The sequence below is a fragment of the Choloepus didactylus genome, chromosome 2 (assembly GCF_015220235.1).
Source record: "Choloepus didactylus isolate mChoDid1 chromosome 2, mChoDid1.pri, whole genome shotgun sequence".
Classification (NCBI taxonomy): Eukaryota; Metazoa; Chordata; class Mammalia; order Pilosa; family Megalonychidae; genus Choloepus; species Choloepus didactylus.
This window is the reverse complement of record NC_051308.1, coordinates 53492560-53510214: the sequence shown is the minus strand read 5'-3', so window position 1 is coordinate 53510214 and position 17655 is coordinate 53492560. Positions and strand designations below refer to the sequence as shown.

General features: G+C 41.7%; 1 protein-coding gene across 3 annotated transcripts in view; it reads left to right on the top strand.

The window, feature by feature from the left end:
• The window catches only part of C4BPA (complement component 4 binding protein alpha), a 35752-nt gene extending 19111 nt beyond the window's left edge, over positions 1 to 16641 (top strand). For all 3 annotated transcript variants that reach the window (XM_037824831.1, XM_037824833.1, XM_037824832.1), the window contains exons 7-12: positions 7569 to 7751; positions 9031 to 9231; positions 10750 to 10935; positions 14028 to 14192; positions 15505 to 15680; positions 16226 to 16641. In XM_037824831.1, coding sequence (XP_037680759.1) covers positions 7569 to 7751; positions 9031 to 9231; positions 10750 to 10935; positions 14028 to 14192; positions 15505 to 15680; positions 16226 to 16483 — 1169 coding nt within the window. In that variant the 3' untranslated portion in view covers positions 16484 to 16641. The remainder of the gene's footprint in view (positions 1 to 7568; positions 7752 to 9030; positions 9232 to 10749; positions 10936 to 14027; positions 14193 to 15504; positions 15681 to 16225) is intronic.
• Positions 16642 to 17655: the final 1014 nt, after the last annotated feature.

The window sequence follows — 17655 nt, the reverse complement described above, 5'->3', positions numbered from 1 at the left end:
AAAATGTTGAAATACTACTAACTGTAGTATATAGTTTGTAATAGGTATATAGTGCTTCCCTATATGCCCCTCTATTATTAACTTCTAATTGTATTGTCATACATTTGTTCTGGTTCATGAAGTGATTTCTAGTATTTGTACAGTTGATCATGGACATTGCCCACCATAGGATTCAGTTTTATACATTTCCATCTTTTGACCTCCAACTTTCCTTCTGGTGACATATATGACTCTGAGCTTCCCCTTTCCACCTCATTCACACACCATTCGGCACTGTTAGTTATTCTCACATCTTGCTACCAACACCCCTGTTCATTTCCAAACATTTAAGTTCATCCTAATTGAATATTCTGCTCATACTAAGCAAGAGCATGTACATTTCTTCCACAAGGCAGGAGGGAGAGTCAAAGAAGGTAGAGAGGCAAAAGGAAGAGGAAACAAACAAACAAAAAATGACAGCTAGGAAGCAGCAAAAGGAAAAATAACCTTAAATCAAAGTAGAATAAAGAATCAGACAATACCATCAATGTCAAGTGTCTAACATGCCTTCCCTATCCCCCCCTCTTATCTGCATTCACCTTGGTATATCACCTTTGTTACATTAAAGGAAGCATAATACAATGATTCTATTAGTTACAGTCTCTAGTTTATGCTGATTGCATCCCTCCCCCAATGCCTCCCCATTTTTAACACCTTGCAAGGTTGACATTTGCTTGTTCTCCCTCATAAAAGAACATATTTGTACATTTTATCACAATTGTTGAATACTCTAGATTTCACCAAGTTACACAGTCCCAGTCGTTATCTTTCCTCCTTTCTTGTGGTGTCTCACATGCTCCCCATCTTTCTCTCCCAACTGTATTCATAGTTACCTTTGTTCAGTGTACTTACATTGCTACCATCTCCCAAAATTGTGTTCCAAACCACGCACTCCTGTCTTCTATCACCCTGTAGTGCTCCCTTTAGTATTTCCTGTAGGACAGGCGTCTTGTTCACAAAGTCTCTCATTGTCTGTTTGTCAGAAAATATTTTGAGCTCTCCCTCATATTTGAAGGACAGCTTTGCTGGATACAGGATTCTTGGTTGGTGGTTTTTCTCTTTCAGTATCTTAAATATATCACACCACTTCCTTCTTGCCTCCATGGTTTCTGCTGAGAGATCCGCACATAGTCTTATTAAGCTTCCTTTGTATGTAATGGATTGCTTTTCTCTTGCTTCTTTCAGGATTCTCTCTTTGTCTTTGACATTTGATAATCTGATTATTAAGTGTCTTGGCGTAGGCCTATTCATATCTCTTCTGTTTGGAGTACGCTGTGCTTCTTGGATCTGTAATTTTATGTCTTTCATAAGAGATGGGAAATTTTCATTGATTATTTCCTCTATTATTGCTTCTGCCCCCTTTCCCTTCTCTTCTTCTTCTGGGACACCAATGATACGTACATTATTGTACTTTGTTTCATCCTTGAGTTCCCGGAGACGTTGCTCATATTTTTTCATTCTTTTCTCCATCTGCTCCTTTGCATGCAGGCTTTCAGGTGTTTTGTTCTCCAGTTCCTGGGTGTTTTCTTCTGCCTCTTGAGATCTGCTGTTGTATGTTTCCATTGTGTCTTTCATCTCTTGTGTTGTGCCTTTCATTTCCATAGATTCTACTAGTAGGTTTTTTGAACTTTTGATTTCTGCCATATACATGTCCAGTGCTTCCTTTACAGCCTCTATCTCTTTTGCGATATCTTCTCTAAACTTTTTGAATTGATTTAGCATTAGTTGTTTAAATTCCTGTATCTCAGTTGAAGTGTACGTTTGTTCCTTTCACTGGGCCATAACTTTGTTTTTCTTAGTGTAGGTTGTAATTTTCCGTTGTCTAGGCATGGTTTCCTTGGTTATCCAAATCAGGTTTTCCCAGACCAGAACAGGCTCAGGTCCCAGAGGTGCGGGACACTGATTACGTGCTTCAACTTGGCGGGCCTGGGCTGGGGGACCTGATCAGCCCCTGGGGAGGGTGGTGGGCACGGGCGACAGCGCCCTCCGCAGCCCCCCGGGCCTGGGAAAGTGAGGCCGGAGGCAGGCCCCATTTCCTCACCCAAAATACCACTGTTAGGGGAGGCTTGCCGGAGGGAACCGCCTTTTCCCCACCCCCTTATCTTGCCCGGACACTCCCCGTTGCCAGTGCAACTCCCATCACCACCAGTGCGCATACATTGTTGCCAGACACCGTTACCGGAGCAACTCTCGCCCCTTTTCAATCAACCTCCTTGCCCTCTCAGAACCAATCCAAGCCTTTAACCTCTACAGCTACCCCGCCCTCTAAACGCCCAATATAAGCTTGTACTCTCCCCTAATAAACTCTCTTGGCTTCTTCACCCTAAAAGAACCGTGTCCCGCCTGTTCCTTTCTCGCCGCCCTCCATACTTTGCACGCCTACGCCGGGGACCGGGCCCAGTCCCCCGCCTCGCCCTCGCCTCCGGGAAAGAGCCCCCGCCGCCGGTACCCTCCAAGCAATCCTGAGAGCCTAGGATTTGGTAACCGGCCGCCACCTCCCCCCCCCAGACGAGTCAACTGCGACCGCACAGAGGGAAGAAATATTCAGTATCTGGTTTCCCTGCGGGTGTGTCTTAGAAAATTGCTCCACCCTTTGATGCCTCGGGTCACTGTGCTTTTCTGCCCAGCAGGTGATGCCTGTTAGCCTATAATTCTTGACAGGTGTGAAGAGGTATGGCAGTGTTCCCCCAGGCTCTGGGGTCTGGTTCTGAATGGAAAGGGCCCTACCCCTTTCCTCCTAGAGAAGACAGACCCCCCAGGTGGAGGTCATTAGCATTTCAATGGTCTTGCTCTCTGCTTGTGGTGTCTCCACCCTTCCCAGAGTCACAGCCCTGGAAACTGAAAATGACTGGGGCTTTCTCCACTGAGCCGAAAAAGAAACAGATAGTCCCCTTCAGACCCAGTCAAGGCAACCCTCCGGCTCTCCCAGGTCAGTCGTCACCCAAAGCCTCTGTCTGTTTTTTGGGGCTGCGTACCTGTAGTGAGCAGTTCACACTCGCTACTTAAAACCCCAGTTGGAGCTCAGCTGAGCCGTATTCGCTTGCTGGGAGAGAGCTTCTCTCTGGCACCATGAGGCTCCGCAGCTCGGGCTATGGGGGAGGGAGTCTCCCGACCTGGTTCCGCAGGTTTTACTTACAGATTTTATGCTGTGTTCTTGGGCATTCCTCCCAATTCAGGTTGGTGTATGATGAATGGATGGTCTTGTTTGTCCCCCCGCAATTATTCTGGATTATTTACTAGTTGTTTCTGGTTTTTTGTAGTTGTTCCAGGGGGACTACTTCGCTTCCACTCCTCTCTATGCCGCCATCTTGCCCGAGTCCGCAAGTTATGCTTTGGCTACCAAGAGCTTTGGCCTGGAAGTGGCCACATTTCATTTTTTAATGCAGCCTTTTGGCCAGAACTAGTAACATAAGTAACATGGCTTACCTACTTAAAGAGGACTGGGGAATGTAATGTTTTGTCTGTCTAGGGAGCAGAACTGGAAATATTGCTTAGCACTTGTAATGTCAACCACATTTACTAAACACCAGAGGGGCAATAGTACAAAACAAGCAGTAAGGGGACCAGAAGCTGTATTATGTTATTGTGAGTTTGCTCATCTAAGGCACCTTCCGGGACTACTAACTGCCTACTCAATGTCACTTACTGTACTGATTCATCATAAGACACAACCAAACTAGGGGGTGAAAGAGTAGCATGATACTGCAAACAGTTCAAAATTCCTGAAGTCAAACAAACTGTGGTATATACACATGATGGAATATTATGCAGCGATAAGACAGAACAAAGACATGGAACGTAAAATAACGTGGATGAACCTTGAGGACATTATGTTGAGTGCAGTTAGCCAGAAACAAAAGGACAAATACTGTATGGTCTCACTAATATGAACTAACATTAGTGAGCAAAATTTGAGGGTTAAAAGCTGATAACACAGGCTACCAGGAGATAGAAAGAGGGTAGAGATCAGGCGTTTGATGCTGGAGGACTACAGAATGTTCAGCAGGATTGATTGTATAGATCCAGGAATAGATAGCATAATACTGTGTGATGGTAGCACAGTATTGTAAGCACACTGAACAAAGATTTCTGTGAGTAAAGCTGAAAGAGGTGGGATAGGGGAATGTATGACACCAGAGGTAAAGATAGATGATGAAGACTGGGATGGTGTAACTTAGCAAAACCTGGAACAGCCAATGACTGTTTCTAAATGTAGAAATATAAAAATGTTCTCACATGTGGGAGAACAAATGAGTGTCAACCATGCAAAGTGTTGTAAAAGGGATGGTATTTGGGAAAAAACATAGTCAAAGCAAACTGGAGTCTATGGTCAACAGTAACATTGTAATATGCTTCCATTAAATGTAACAAAGGCAATATACCAAAGTTAAATGTGTATGAGAGGGACATATAAGGGAGGGATGTGGGATTCTTGGTAGTATTGTTTTCTGTCCTTACTAATATATTGTATGACACTTTATTTTTCTTTTTATTAGTATCTTTTTTATTATTCACTAAAAAAAAAAACACACCCTTCTTCATAGTATCAATATGTTCAAGTGCTGACTGTGGTGATAAATGTACAACTATATGATGATACTGTGAACAACTGATTGTACACTATGGATAATTGTATGTTACGTGAATGTATCTCTATAAAATTGTAGGAAAAAATATAAATTGGGTAAAAGTGCTAGAAAAATCATGGAGAGAGGGATATACCTATTTACTGTTGATGAGGAGGCAGAATGGTATAGCCTTTCTGGAGGTCACTGTGGTGGTCCCACAAGAAGCTAAGTATGTGGGGGCCATAAGGCCCTGCAACCTCATTATGGGGTATGTAACTGGAAGATCTGAGAGCAGAGACACGAATGGACATTTGCACACTGGTATTTATGGAGGCAGTATTCATGATTTGCAGTGGGTGGAGGTGGCCTAAGGGTATGCTGACTGAGGAACAGAATGGTGAACTGTGGTGTATGCATGCAATGGAATATTGAGCAACTAGAGAAGGAGTGAAGTTGTGAGACATGCAAGGAGATGAACAGATCCTGTAGACAGCATTTTGAGTGAAGTACACCAGAAACAAAGGCAAACACTATAATGCCTCACCAATATAGACTAACTACAATGTGTAAACTCAGAATTGAATCTTAGAGCACAGCCTAACATGGAAATGATTATTGTAATGATCCCTTGGTCCCTAGAAGCTCTTATAGCAGTCAAATCTATTCCTGAATTATAATGGCTATCTCCAAACTTTGATGTGTTGATCCCTTGGTGTATAACCTGATTGGTCTCTGGAACATTGGGTATCTGTGTGACACCTGAAACTCAGAGCTAGAGCTCGGCAGATATGAATGTCAGTATTAATGCATACAGCACTGTTAAAAAAAAAAAGGCGAAAAAGAGCCCAGACTTCAATGAGAGATATGAATGAAGCAGATCTGGTTAAGACTAGGGCAAATCAGGCCAAACAGTAAAGGTTGAAACTGATTGTGTGACAAAACTTCATTTTCCATGTGAGACCAAGGGAAGAAATGTTTTATTTAGTGTAGGATCTATATTTTCTAAACAGTATAACTTCTACAGTCAGTTTGTTCAAACACCACAATTACATGGAACTTTGAATAGGAAGTGAGATATGGTAGGTCTGCATAGGTTAGAGTAAAATAGCAACACATCCCAAAGTAATTTGGGTGGAGAATAAAACTATATATTCGGGGTGCCCCTGAGGAGCTGGGGGAAGATGCGGAAGTGTTGGACTTCCTCACCTGGTTTGTTGCTGATGTTCTCACAAACACTGGGGACTGATGGCTTGACATACTGAGCCTCTGTTGTGGGGCTGGCCCCTATGAAGCTCGTTACTGCAAAGGAGAGGCTAAACCTGCTTATAATTGTGCCAAAGAGTCTCCCCCTGAGTGCCTCTTTGCTGCTCAGATGTGGCCCTCTCTCTCTAACTAAGCCACCTTGGCAGGTGATCTCACTGCCCTCCCCTCTATATGGGACCTGACTCCCAGGGGTGTAAATCTCCCTGGCAACGCAGGATATGACTCCCGGGGATGAATCTAGATCCAGTAGCATGGGATTGAGAACATCTTCGTGACCAAAAAGTGGACGCAAAATGAAACAAAATAAAGTTTCAGTGGCTGAGAGATGTCAAATGGAGTCGAGAGGTCACTCTGGTGGACATTCTTTTGCACCATATAGATAACACTTTTTAGGTTTTAATGTATTCGAACAGCTAGAAGTAAACCTGAAACTACCAACCCAGTAGCCTTGACTCTTGAAAGCGATTGTATAGCAATGTAGATTACAAGGGGTGACAGTGTGATTGTGAAAACCTTGTGGATTGCATTTCCTTTATCCAGTATATGGATGGATGAGTAGAAAAATGGGGGCAAAAACGAAATGAAAAACAGAGTGCAATGGGGGGGATGATTTGGGTGTTCTTTTTTATTTTTATTTTTTGTTCTTATTCTGATTCTTTCTGGTGTAAGGAAAATGTTCAAAAATAGATTGGGGTGATGAATGCACAACTATATGATGGTACTGTGAACAGTAGCTGTTTGTACACCATGGATGATTGTATGGTATGTGAATATATCTCAATAAAACTGAATTAAAAAAAATCCTGGAGTCTACACCACAAGAGATGGAAATATCAGGAGCTGAGACTGGCAAAATTAACAGGGATCATGTTAAGAAGGGCCTCATGTGTCACTCTCAGGAGTTCAGCACAAAGGTCGAAGGGAGACTTTGCAGGGCTTTAAGCAAGGAAGAAATGTGCTGCCTTTTTTTTTTTTTTTTCTTTTAATAAAGATACTCTGGCTGCAGGATGGCAAGAATTTGAAGTGAGACAATAACTCAAGCCCAGGAGACCAATAGGCACCTGCTACAACAGTCGAACTAAGAACTGAAGATCACTTCAACCTTAGCCAAGGCAGTGGGCTTAGAGAGAAGTCAAGGGATTGTAGAGGCATAGAAGTGGCAGAATTGACAGGCTTTGTGGCTGATTAGATGGGTGGGGGTTTGCTCTTTGCTAATAAGGGTCAGACTTCTGATGCCCTGAGGGTCTCTTCATCCCAACCACCATATCATTACCCCTGGCTGCTGACCCCACAACCAAAGCCATCCAGGAAACTAGACCAAACAATGGAAAGATGCAGGGACTTTAAGTTGTGGGCCTCTTGTGGGTTTTATTTGGCTGTTTTTTTCTGGTGAGGCAGTACAAGGAGTTATGCCCAATCATCTGTCATAAAGCGTCTCATTGTACTGAGGCTTTTAAGAACTGAAATTGTGTCTATATATCTGTATATATCTATATTTCCATATCTTTATATCTATCTCCATCCCCATCTCTATCTCACTATCTAGCTAATCACTTTAAAATGTTTCCCTGGTATCTGCTTGACCTGCACTTGTGTCAGGCCTTTGTGTTATACTGGGAACTGGATTAGCAGTAGTAGTCATATCCTTATGGCTATTTCTCTTTTATGACCCCCTTTTCTTTTCTTATGATTCTTTAGAAATTATCTGTCCTCAGCCAACAGTTTCAGATGGAAGTATAGTCTCCGGATTTAGATCTACCTATAATTACAAAGACTCTGTTGTGTTTACCTGCAAGAAAGGTTATATCCTCAGCGGCAGCAGTTTAATCTACTGTGAAGTGGATAAAAATTGGCATCCTTCTCCTCCCACTTGTGAACTCAGTGAGTATGGGCCATGAAAGAATTTCCCTGTTTGGTATTGAGAGGTACCTTGAAATGTTGGCGTGGGCACACGCAGATGCTTAGGTCCACTTTGAGTCACAGTGTAAATTTAAAGTTAGATCAATGATTTTCTGTTTATTTTTTTCCAGATTTTTTCTCTTTGGAAGGAAGAATGGTCTCAGTATATGGTGCAAGGTCATATAACAGTACAAAAGGCTGTACTGTGCAGGTGACACACATACCAACCCCAAGGGGCAACATTCACATAGTAGACATAGTAGATTAGTACATTTATTACAACAATTTTCTAGCAACAGATAGAAAACTATCTGGTTCTCACAAAATAATTATATAACAATAATGGTCTTCAAAGATAAAACATGAAGTGTCTTGAGGAAGAAATGCCTTTTTCTAACTTGTACAAAAATGACTGTGCAGACTGGCTATTATGATCCCAAATCTCTGAAATTATAAACTCACATGAGTCATTAAACATAGTGATAATAGTAATGATGATCTAGGTATATTATAAGAGTGAGTTCCCAAAAATTGTGGATAATATTATTATTTTACAGATCAGGAAAGTATTCAGAGAGGTTAAGTTGCTTGCCCAGGGTCATTTAGCTGGTACGAGGTGGAAGCCACTACTGCCTTGTGCTTTTACTTTTGCCCTCATGAAACATAAAGGACCTTACCCTGGACTTCTGGAATAGCAGCGTGAGATGATCAGATAAAGCTCTCTCCTTGAAGAGGCATCAATAAAACTGGTGAAAATTAGCAAAAAAACAAAAAAAAATTATTCATAGTCTTTGGAGATTGATCAAAGGGCTTAGAGGAAATTGGGACACAATTATTCATCAAAATCTGTAGAGACTTGGGGAGAGTAGGAGGCCGTGGCTTTAGGACTGGTGACCACATCCAGCCCCCAACAGCACTGCCTGGTGGAAGAACTGTTTCAGGGGGATTGCACATGACCAGTCCCATCTCACCCAGATCCCTGGGGATGGGAGAGCTGTTTCTGGTGGATTTGGCAGCCAGGATACATCATGAGACGGCATTTTCCAGAGCTCTGTGCTACAAAAGGCCTGGGCTGCATGGGTAGCAGCAGCTGGTCACAGGGTCTGTTCCTCCACCCAACTCCTGCTAACTAAGGAGGACCCAGATGAGGCAGCTGGGAATGGTGCGGTCCCTCTTTCCCACACACTTCCGCAGAAGCTCGAGGATCGCTGTGGCAGTCCTGGTAACAATGTCTTTTCCCTTGTTCTTCTGTTATGAGCAGATGGTTGTCCTGGCTTACCAGACATCCCACATGCTTTCTGGGTTACACGTGGCTACCACATGCTATCAGAAGAGGACGTGTATGATGTTGGGACTGTGTTGCAGTACCGCTGCAAGGCTGGTTATAGATCCACTACAAATAAGCCCACCACTCTGACGTGTCAGAAAGATTTCACATGGTCCCCATTCAAAGGGTGTGAGGGTGAGTGTCTGTTTTTTAAATCTGTCTTCGCTTATTAAATATCCAGTATGTGGAGTCAGTATCTTAAAGAATAGAATTTTATCCCTCAAGATAAATGTAGATAAATTTAATTATAATTCAACAGAATAGGGAACTGTTATTGCCAGAAAGAACCATAAAGTTCTTGGGGCTCAAAGGGCTGAAAAAGTCCAATATTTCCCCATCCTGGGGAAGTCAAATGTTTTGCAGATTAAATATCAGCTTCACTTCTGGTAAGGATGGAATGGACAATACAGCTTAACCATTGTTAGAGTCAGACTCCCTTCACAGCCCTTGCCTCCCCCGTCTGGACTTTGGGTGTCGGTAGAGTACATCTGTGAAACAGTCATGAACTCAGCCAGCTGCAAGGTGACTCGTGTCTCAGGCCTCTTGAGTCAGGCACCGTGGGCGGACAGAGCTGGTCTCCGTTCCACGGAAGGAGCTGCACTGTGGAGGTGTGCGAGGCAGGTGGATGCTGTTTTATGGGCCTCAGTGGAATTGACAGGAGGGTCAGAAAATGCATCCTTTTACACATCTCTTAGAATCTTGCCCTTTTAGAAGTGAAGACATGCAGGCCCAGAATACAGGGAACTTTATTCCACAGACTGGAATGTGAAAAATGTGTGGAACGATCATTTATTTCATATTGGCAATTAACAAAGTTTAATTTTTCAGTTTTTCACACTTGTTTTGGGGAAATAGAAATAAAGGCTTTAATAACAAAAGGACTGAATTAAAAATATATTTAACAACATTTAATTACCACCACTTAAATAATAAAGTGTTGATAAATACAAGCCTTTGAGGGTTCTTTTTAATAATAATAATAATAAACAATGATATATAACTAACTAATTTCTTGAATATAAGTGAAGGCATATGGATGTTTAAAAACAGACTTCTTAACTATATTTATTTTGCCTACTATGGTCTTATTGATTTGTTTAATAAAGGATGTTTATTATATAGGCACTTATTGCATTAAAATGGAAGAATCTGAATAGCTCTGTCTCTTAAATTTTGCATCAGAAAAGAAAAATCACACCCATAAGCAATAATTTAAATTTCTTTCTGTGCATTAGCTGCCTGCTGATTATAAATCTTTGAGAACTTGCTTTCTCCCCCCTTGCAAGTGGGTAAGTGTACATTACTAGAGTGCTTCATAATGGTATAAGCCTGAGGGGCCATAAGGAGATGGATGAGAAGCTGTCATTGCTCTTGAAAATTTTTGAAAATTTGCATTTTCATAGAGGTTTAATCCAGCTTTTCATTTTGAAGGTGCCTAATGAAAATACTTAGTTGGAGTGAAATACCCGGATTGGAGAACCTTAGCAAATCAGCGACAGAGTTTGGAGCAGATTTGCATTGCCCTGGTGCTCATTTTTATTTCCCCAATTTCTCCACAGTGGTGAAATATTCTAAAGGTAGAAATGAGATTGTTAGCCATGGAGGCTCCTCATGGTGATTTTCCTTAACATTGGCATTGTTTTCTATTTTTAGCAATATGTTGCTCTGAACCACCCCTGGAGCCTAATGAAATCATTGCATCTACAAGAGCAAATGTCAATAATAGCTGTGTCTACACATATGGCGACCGTATTTCATTTGTGTGTTATGGGGAACATTCTACTGCTACATGCACAGAAGATGGCATGTGGTCTCCCAGAACACCAAAATGTGTTCCAGGTAAGAGTTTATGGAGTTATGTTATTTTGGAAATTCCTTCATATGAAAATGATGAAGCTTATTAAGAGAAGGTTTGACATTAAGTAAAAGAATTTGTATCCTCTGCATGATTCTGCTTTTAAGCCAGAAATTGGAGTGGATAAATTTAAAAAGCCTTGAACCCAGTCCAATATTCTCTCTTTTTTTTCCCCAACTGTTTCCATTCTTTTTACATTCCAGGTTTCCTCTTCTTTTCTGGATCATTGAAGATAGACTATATCTAATAGATCAGCTAGTCCTGTCAATTATTGCTTTATGTTTCTTTGTGTTTATTTTTCCTCTTCCTTTACCTATGGCTCATATGAATTAACCTGCAGTTCAAGGCCTACCTTAATATGTTGGAATCTGCTTTTCTGAACTTGCCTCCTTCTTTTCTCTCAAATAGCAACCATCTGCTTCCTGTAAGCCTTTGCTAAGATTATAACAGTGTGAAATGCCTACCTCTCCTCCACCAAGAGGCCCTCCAGTAAACACATTCCTCCCTTCTGCTGTTGTATTTCAGCAGCCCTTTCAAGTGATGGTTAGGATCAATTACTCTTGCCAGGATAGTGATTCCTCTTCTTTCCTTCTGAGCAAGAAGGAGCCCAAAGGTGCCCCAAAGTGGCCAGGCATCCATTGCAGCTTATAAAGCAATGCGAATCCCTTATCTCACCTGGTGGGAAAGTTCCCCCTTTGTGAACCAGGACTTCTAAACTTGCAGATCTCAGAATTTCAGGGATGAGAAGCTTAAATTCCCCAAGTCGGTCACTTAGAGTGATGGTAATGGGGGCACTCATGTTTCCACCCCTTGGTTCCTGGACCCATGCATTTATTTTATTGGGGATCGAGTACCATATAAAGGTCAGTCTTGATTCAAAGCGAATACTACATTTGGGAAGATAGTGCCCCATCACTGTAACGCATTGCCTTTCACTTGGCACTTCATGCCTTTAAGAGGCCATGCCAATGTTCTATCAGGCTGGCAGGTTCCATGTGATGCAGTATGTGATATGAGTAGTGGATTATATGGCTATGATCCCAATACCACACTTTGCTGTGAGTGGGTCCTCTAGTCAGACACAGTGATAGCTGGGATCTCATGCCAGTTGATCAAATTCTCTATAAGCCTTCAGATAACTGTGCTGACTGAGGACCTATGGCAGGAAAGGCAAATCTGTATCTGCAATATGTATTTTTAGCTATTTCTATTAGAATAAATTCTGGCATTTCCAGAGTGAAAAGGGTCCAATACCGTCAACTTGCTAACGAGTGTTTTCTTGGTGCCTCGAGGGATGGTATCCTGTCAGGGACTCGGAATTGTTGTTGGCAGGCTGGACATTCAGTGGCAACAATAGCTATTCAGACTTGGTAAGTGAGAGCCCATGCCTTTGGGTTCACGCTTATCCTCCATCCATGTCATTGTGGCCACTTGACTCCTTTTCCTCGGTGCCCCACTGGTGGGGCCAATGACAGAGAATGGCTGACTTCATCAGCCTGAGACATTTTTTCCGACTTGGTTGTTTAATGTCTCTTCTATTTGGAATGCTCTGGTGAGGATTAAGATGTGAAATAAAAATCTACACACTTCCTCCCCATTCGCGTATGTCTATCCGCCTGCTTCTACCCTGTATTTTCTTATGCCCAATCTTCCATTCTTTCTATGTACAAGACACTTACCAGAAAAGCCATTCATTCCAAGCCACAAATCCTAATTTATTTTATCCTTGGACTACTTTTTCTCCCAACAAATGGAATGACCTAGTGTACCACCTCCAGCTCTGCCTACCAGGAGGATTTTCTCTCACTACGTCTTTCAAGGCCACTCCTGATTGGACTATAGTGTCGCTGTCATCCATTCTAAGTCTGGACACACATTACAAAAATTCTCATCTGGGAATTGAGCTCTGGCTCTCCTGTTCTTTTATTGGTTTATGGTGGATGCTCATATAGCCATATGAAAGCTAAGGAGAGGCACTGTGCCACCATGACTGGACACCTGCAGGACCTGGCTTACTATTTGTGCAGCCTCTCTGACCTTTCAACTCATTGTGATGATTATATTCATCTCCCTTCTGGGGCAGATGCACAGCCCCTGGCTGCTTTTGATATCAGCAAACTTAGTTCTTTATGGGCCTTTCTTATCATCATCTCTAGCCTGTGATGCTGGTGCAAGTCTTGTCAGGGAATTCCTATGGCCTTGGTAAATGTTTAATCCTCCAGGCCTTCCTATGTCACATAATCATTGGTGATGTAAAGTTTTCTGGCCTTAACGTAATATGTCCACTCCAGGATTTTCAATGCCCGGAGTCATTTAATCCTTCTTTGACATCTGCCATGGCAATTCTGGAATTTCAATCTCATTTATATACATATGCAAAAAAATGCATACGCACAAAAATCCCATGCTTCCAGGAGTCATCCTAGTGTAGTAACTACTCTAGCCCATCAGCATTTTCTTTTGTAATAGTCCAATGCTCTCATGCAGTGTTTGTAGACACTGAGATGTCCTGTTTCAGAGAGCTGTTCCATCCAATGTCATGTTTATTATTTTAACATGCAAGCAAATATTTTTATTCTCCTATGAATTCATTTCCACAATATTTTTTAATTGCCTGAAGTATATTCTTGGCAGAGATGAATGGACAGTTTTGATTGGGGTGCTGTGACTAAGAGATTGTGGATTTATTTAATGTTTTTATATTTCTTACAGATGCAATCTCTGCATTTAGCATGAAATTCATTGAGTGTCCCCTAGTAAATGTGACTTAGTAACTGAATCCCGCCTTCATGCACAAATGATCCCTAAATAGCATAAAAGTTTATTGAACTTATCAAGAAGATAGAAGAACTCCCTCAACCAAGAGATTTTTAATTCAATTCAAGCCTTTCTACAGGGTCCTCAGCCTGAGGATTATAGGAGAGCAGCACAAGCGCTTGGGTTTAGCCAAGTAATCCTGTGACAGAGAGATGAAAGGACCAAATGAAGCAGCCAACAAATCACGCAAATTCTAGGCTGTGTTATTTTATATTTTCTACAAGCTCATCCTCTCTCACTTGTATCTCTCACCATCAAGGTTGCCATTTACCTCCTAAAATTGACCACGGACACTCCAAAAAAAGTGGTTCATTTTGGAACATTCAGTACACGTATGAGTGTGATATAGGATACACTCTGGTTGGAGAGGCAAAAATCTCCTGCGATGATTCAGGCTGGTCACCTCCAGCTCCTCAGTGTAAAGGTAAGTCCAGCTCCCTTTTCAGCCCATGGCCAAGGGTAGGACTATCACAAAAGGACTGCCAGCAAAGTTTCTTCTTTGCCAGAGTCAGCATGTGAACATTTGTTCTGTTAATTCATTTAAAGTAATTGTTATATGCACATGAACAAAAGGACAGCTATTGTATGATTCTAATCATATGACATACCTAGCATATGCAAACTCCTAGAAAGTGGATGACAGGTTACCAGGGGCTGGAAGAAAGAGGAATGGCGGGAGTTATTTCTTAGTAGTTACAGAGTTTCTGTTTGGGGTGTTAAAAAGTTTTGCTAATGGATGATGGTGATGGTAGTACAACCATGTGAATGCAATTAATACCCTTAATTGTACAATTAAAGTGGTTAAAATGGGAAATTTCATGTTGTATGTGTGTTACCACTATAAAAATTAAAATAACATATATGCACCAGGTACACAATGCAAAAAGAGCAAAGGACATACAGAAATATAAACTGCCCCCCTTCTTTCTCCTAATCATAAGATTCAGCCCCTTGAAGGCAGCTCCTATTCCTAATTTCTTGTGTATATTTCCAGATATATTCTAGAGGTAGTGCATTTTATCTGAGAGTACCTGTGAGCCTACAGCAAAATTTTCATGGAAACTTGCATTAGCGTGAATGCAGGTTCTCTTGGCTAATTCCAAACACGATGAAGCGAGAGGGTTTCCTCAGACCCTCACGCAGGGCACTTCCTGCCCATGATTCGGGGGACTCCTGGTTTGTCAGCCTGTTGTGAAGACAGAGTGAGTCAAAACTAGCTGATTTTTACATGACTACAGCTTTAGTAGCACTTTGCTAACAACAAGTCCAGGAATTATTTGCTGCTATTGTCACTATTGAACAGGGGAGGATAATAAGGCAAGAAGAATGAAAATTTCCTACCTAGTATTTTGCAGAGATCCAGAGCATGAGGGATGATTGTTTTGATAGCTGAGATTTTGATGTCACAGTTTTTTTTTTTTAAAATATCCTATAAAGTTATTTAAAAGTTTATGACCTTGGGCACATTTCTTAACCTGTTTATATCTCAATTTTCTCCTAGAAAAATTGGAATAATAACATTACTCACTTTGTAGCAATGTTGAGAGACTTCATGAGATAATAACATAAATGCTTAGTCCAAAGTCTAACCTCAATGTTAATATCACTGTTATTCTCAAAATGACCAAAGAGAGAACAATTATCAGCACCCAAATATAGTTCATTCTCATTGCCATAGACTATCATGACTTTCTTCTTAGAATTATACATTGCTTAAATTGGTGTTTCCATTATAGCTCTGTGTCTGAGTCCAGATATTACCAATGGAAAGCTGTCTGTGGAAAAGATTCATTATATTGAACCTGAAACTGTCACTGTCCAGTGCAACTCTGGTTATGGTCTGGTTGGTTTCCAAAATATCACTTGCTCAGAGAACAGAAGCTGGCATCCCAAAGTGCCCAAGTGTGAGTGGGTAAGTGGCAGAATTCAAAGAAGTTTCTGTCCTATCACACGTGACAAATAGTGGCCTCCCCCAAAGCACTGTCCAGCCACTGCCAGTGTGATCTCACTTATCAGGATTTATCTGAGTTCTTGAAGGTCACTTCCAGGAATTCTCTCTTTCTACCCAGAAGCACTCTGGTGACTTAGGAGTGGCAAGTTTCCCTGCTCTCACTTTAGAATAGGAAAAATTGAGCCCCTTGGGGACAGTTCTGACCATAAGATACAGACTGGACTATCAGATATACTTTCCCTCTATTTCTGGATGGTCAGCAGAAATTGCTGCTGTCCCCGGCGTAGGCGTTCTGGGAAGCTGTCTCAGATCAGATCAAGACCCTCTTGGGAAGACTGTGGTAGGACCCACAGTATTTTCTGGTTTTCCCTGCTCACCCACCAGTTCTGGGGTTGTTCCTGCTCCTGCAGTCTTGCCGTTGTCAGCGATGCACTTGCTAGATTGTCACAGTGCCATGATTTGGGGATAAGCCTCCTAACCACACCCACCACTTCCATCTCTTTTAGGAAGTCCCTGAAGGCTGTGAGAAGGTGCTGGCGGGTAAACACCTCATGCAGTGTCTGCCAAAGCCTGAAGAAGTGAAATTGGCCCTGGAGTTATATAAGCTGTCTCTGGAGACTGAACTACTGGAATTAAAGAGAGACAAGGCAAAAAATTGCCCTGTGGAGCCGTCTTTCCCAAAAGAAGAGAAAACTGCTTTGTCACCTGCAACTGAATCCAGGGAAGTTCAGACCAGCAACCTTACTGCCATTTTGCCCCCATGATTCACAATAAATGTCTGGTTAGGAGAATTTGCTAATGTTTAGTGCTTTTGAAATTATGGAATTATTGATCATGTGTCCTCTTGGGGCTTATGTTTTTGCTTTTCTGGATGTAAAGTTCAGTTATTTTTTTCAATTAAAAATACCTATATCAAAAACTATTTCTTTGTGCTCATTTAGGACTCCATGAGATGAGGTTCCAAATCATATCCACTACCATGATATTTAATACTTTCATATTACTCCAAGGCCTTGGAAATACATACTTATATTCATACAATCATCTTCTCACATGTCCAGATCACTCAAGCCCTTCAGGACTGAGGTTAAATGTCAACACCCTCCAAAAGCCTATCCATTCTACCCATTTGAATGGAGATCCCCCTCCTCTGGACTCCATGCTCATTGCTTCTACTTCCTTGATGCCGCGGCTAGCTTTTGCCTTACACAAAGGATATTTATACTTGAGTCTGACCTCCTTATGAATTGAAACTGACATGTCGGCTACCTGGAACGTATTCCCAAGACTTCCCTCCAATTTGTTGATCCTTTTCCTTAATATTAAAATAAAATGGCTTGAGAAACTATCCCACATATGATGAGGAGCACAGTATCAATCACCTTTATAGCTCTCGGTACTCGTCAGAAGCTTTAAACCTTCCAGTCATCCCTTCCTCCAATCATACTACCTCCAAAATCTCTTCCTCGCTCACATCTTAGCTCCTATGTGTGTATCATCTCTCCTGTGTATATAGAACTATATAAGAAATATGGTCCTTTTGTTTAATTCCCCCAAAGATTCTCTAAGGAGGCAGTCATTTGTAACAGGCCTTCACTGAAATTTAAGATATAACCGAGGGGTTGAACGTTAGAAAAAACATTTAACATGGAATTTATCTATCCATGTTCTTATAAGCCATTGGCCTTCTTCTGCTACTAGCAATTTCCTTTGATGTTTAATTTGGGCTTCTCAAAAGCAGACTTGAGACACGCATTGTGGCCAACTGAATTCCTTTTGTTGTGATCCCAAAAAGCACTGAGCTAGTGGGTTATTAAGTCAGGGAATGCAGGAAAGCCAAGAAAGGTACAATATTGACTGGGTTATTGCAGTTGGTAACAGGTCACCCTCTAAGAGAGAAAGCTGAACACAGCCCTGAGATGTCTTCCTGAGGATA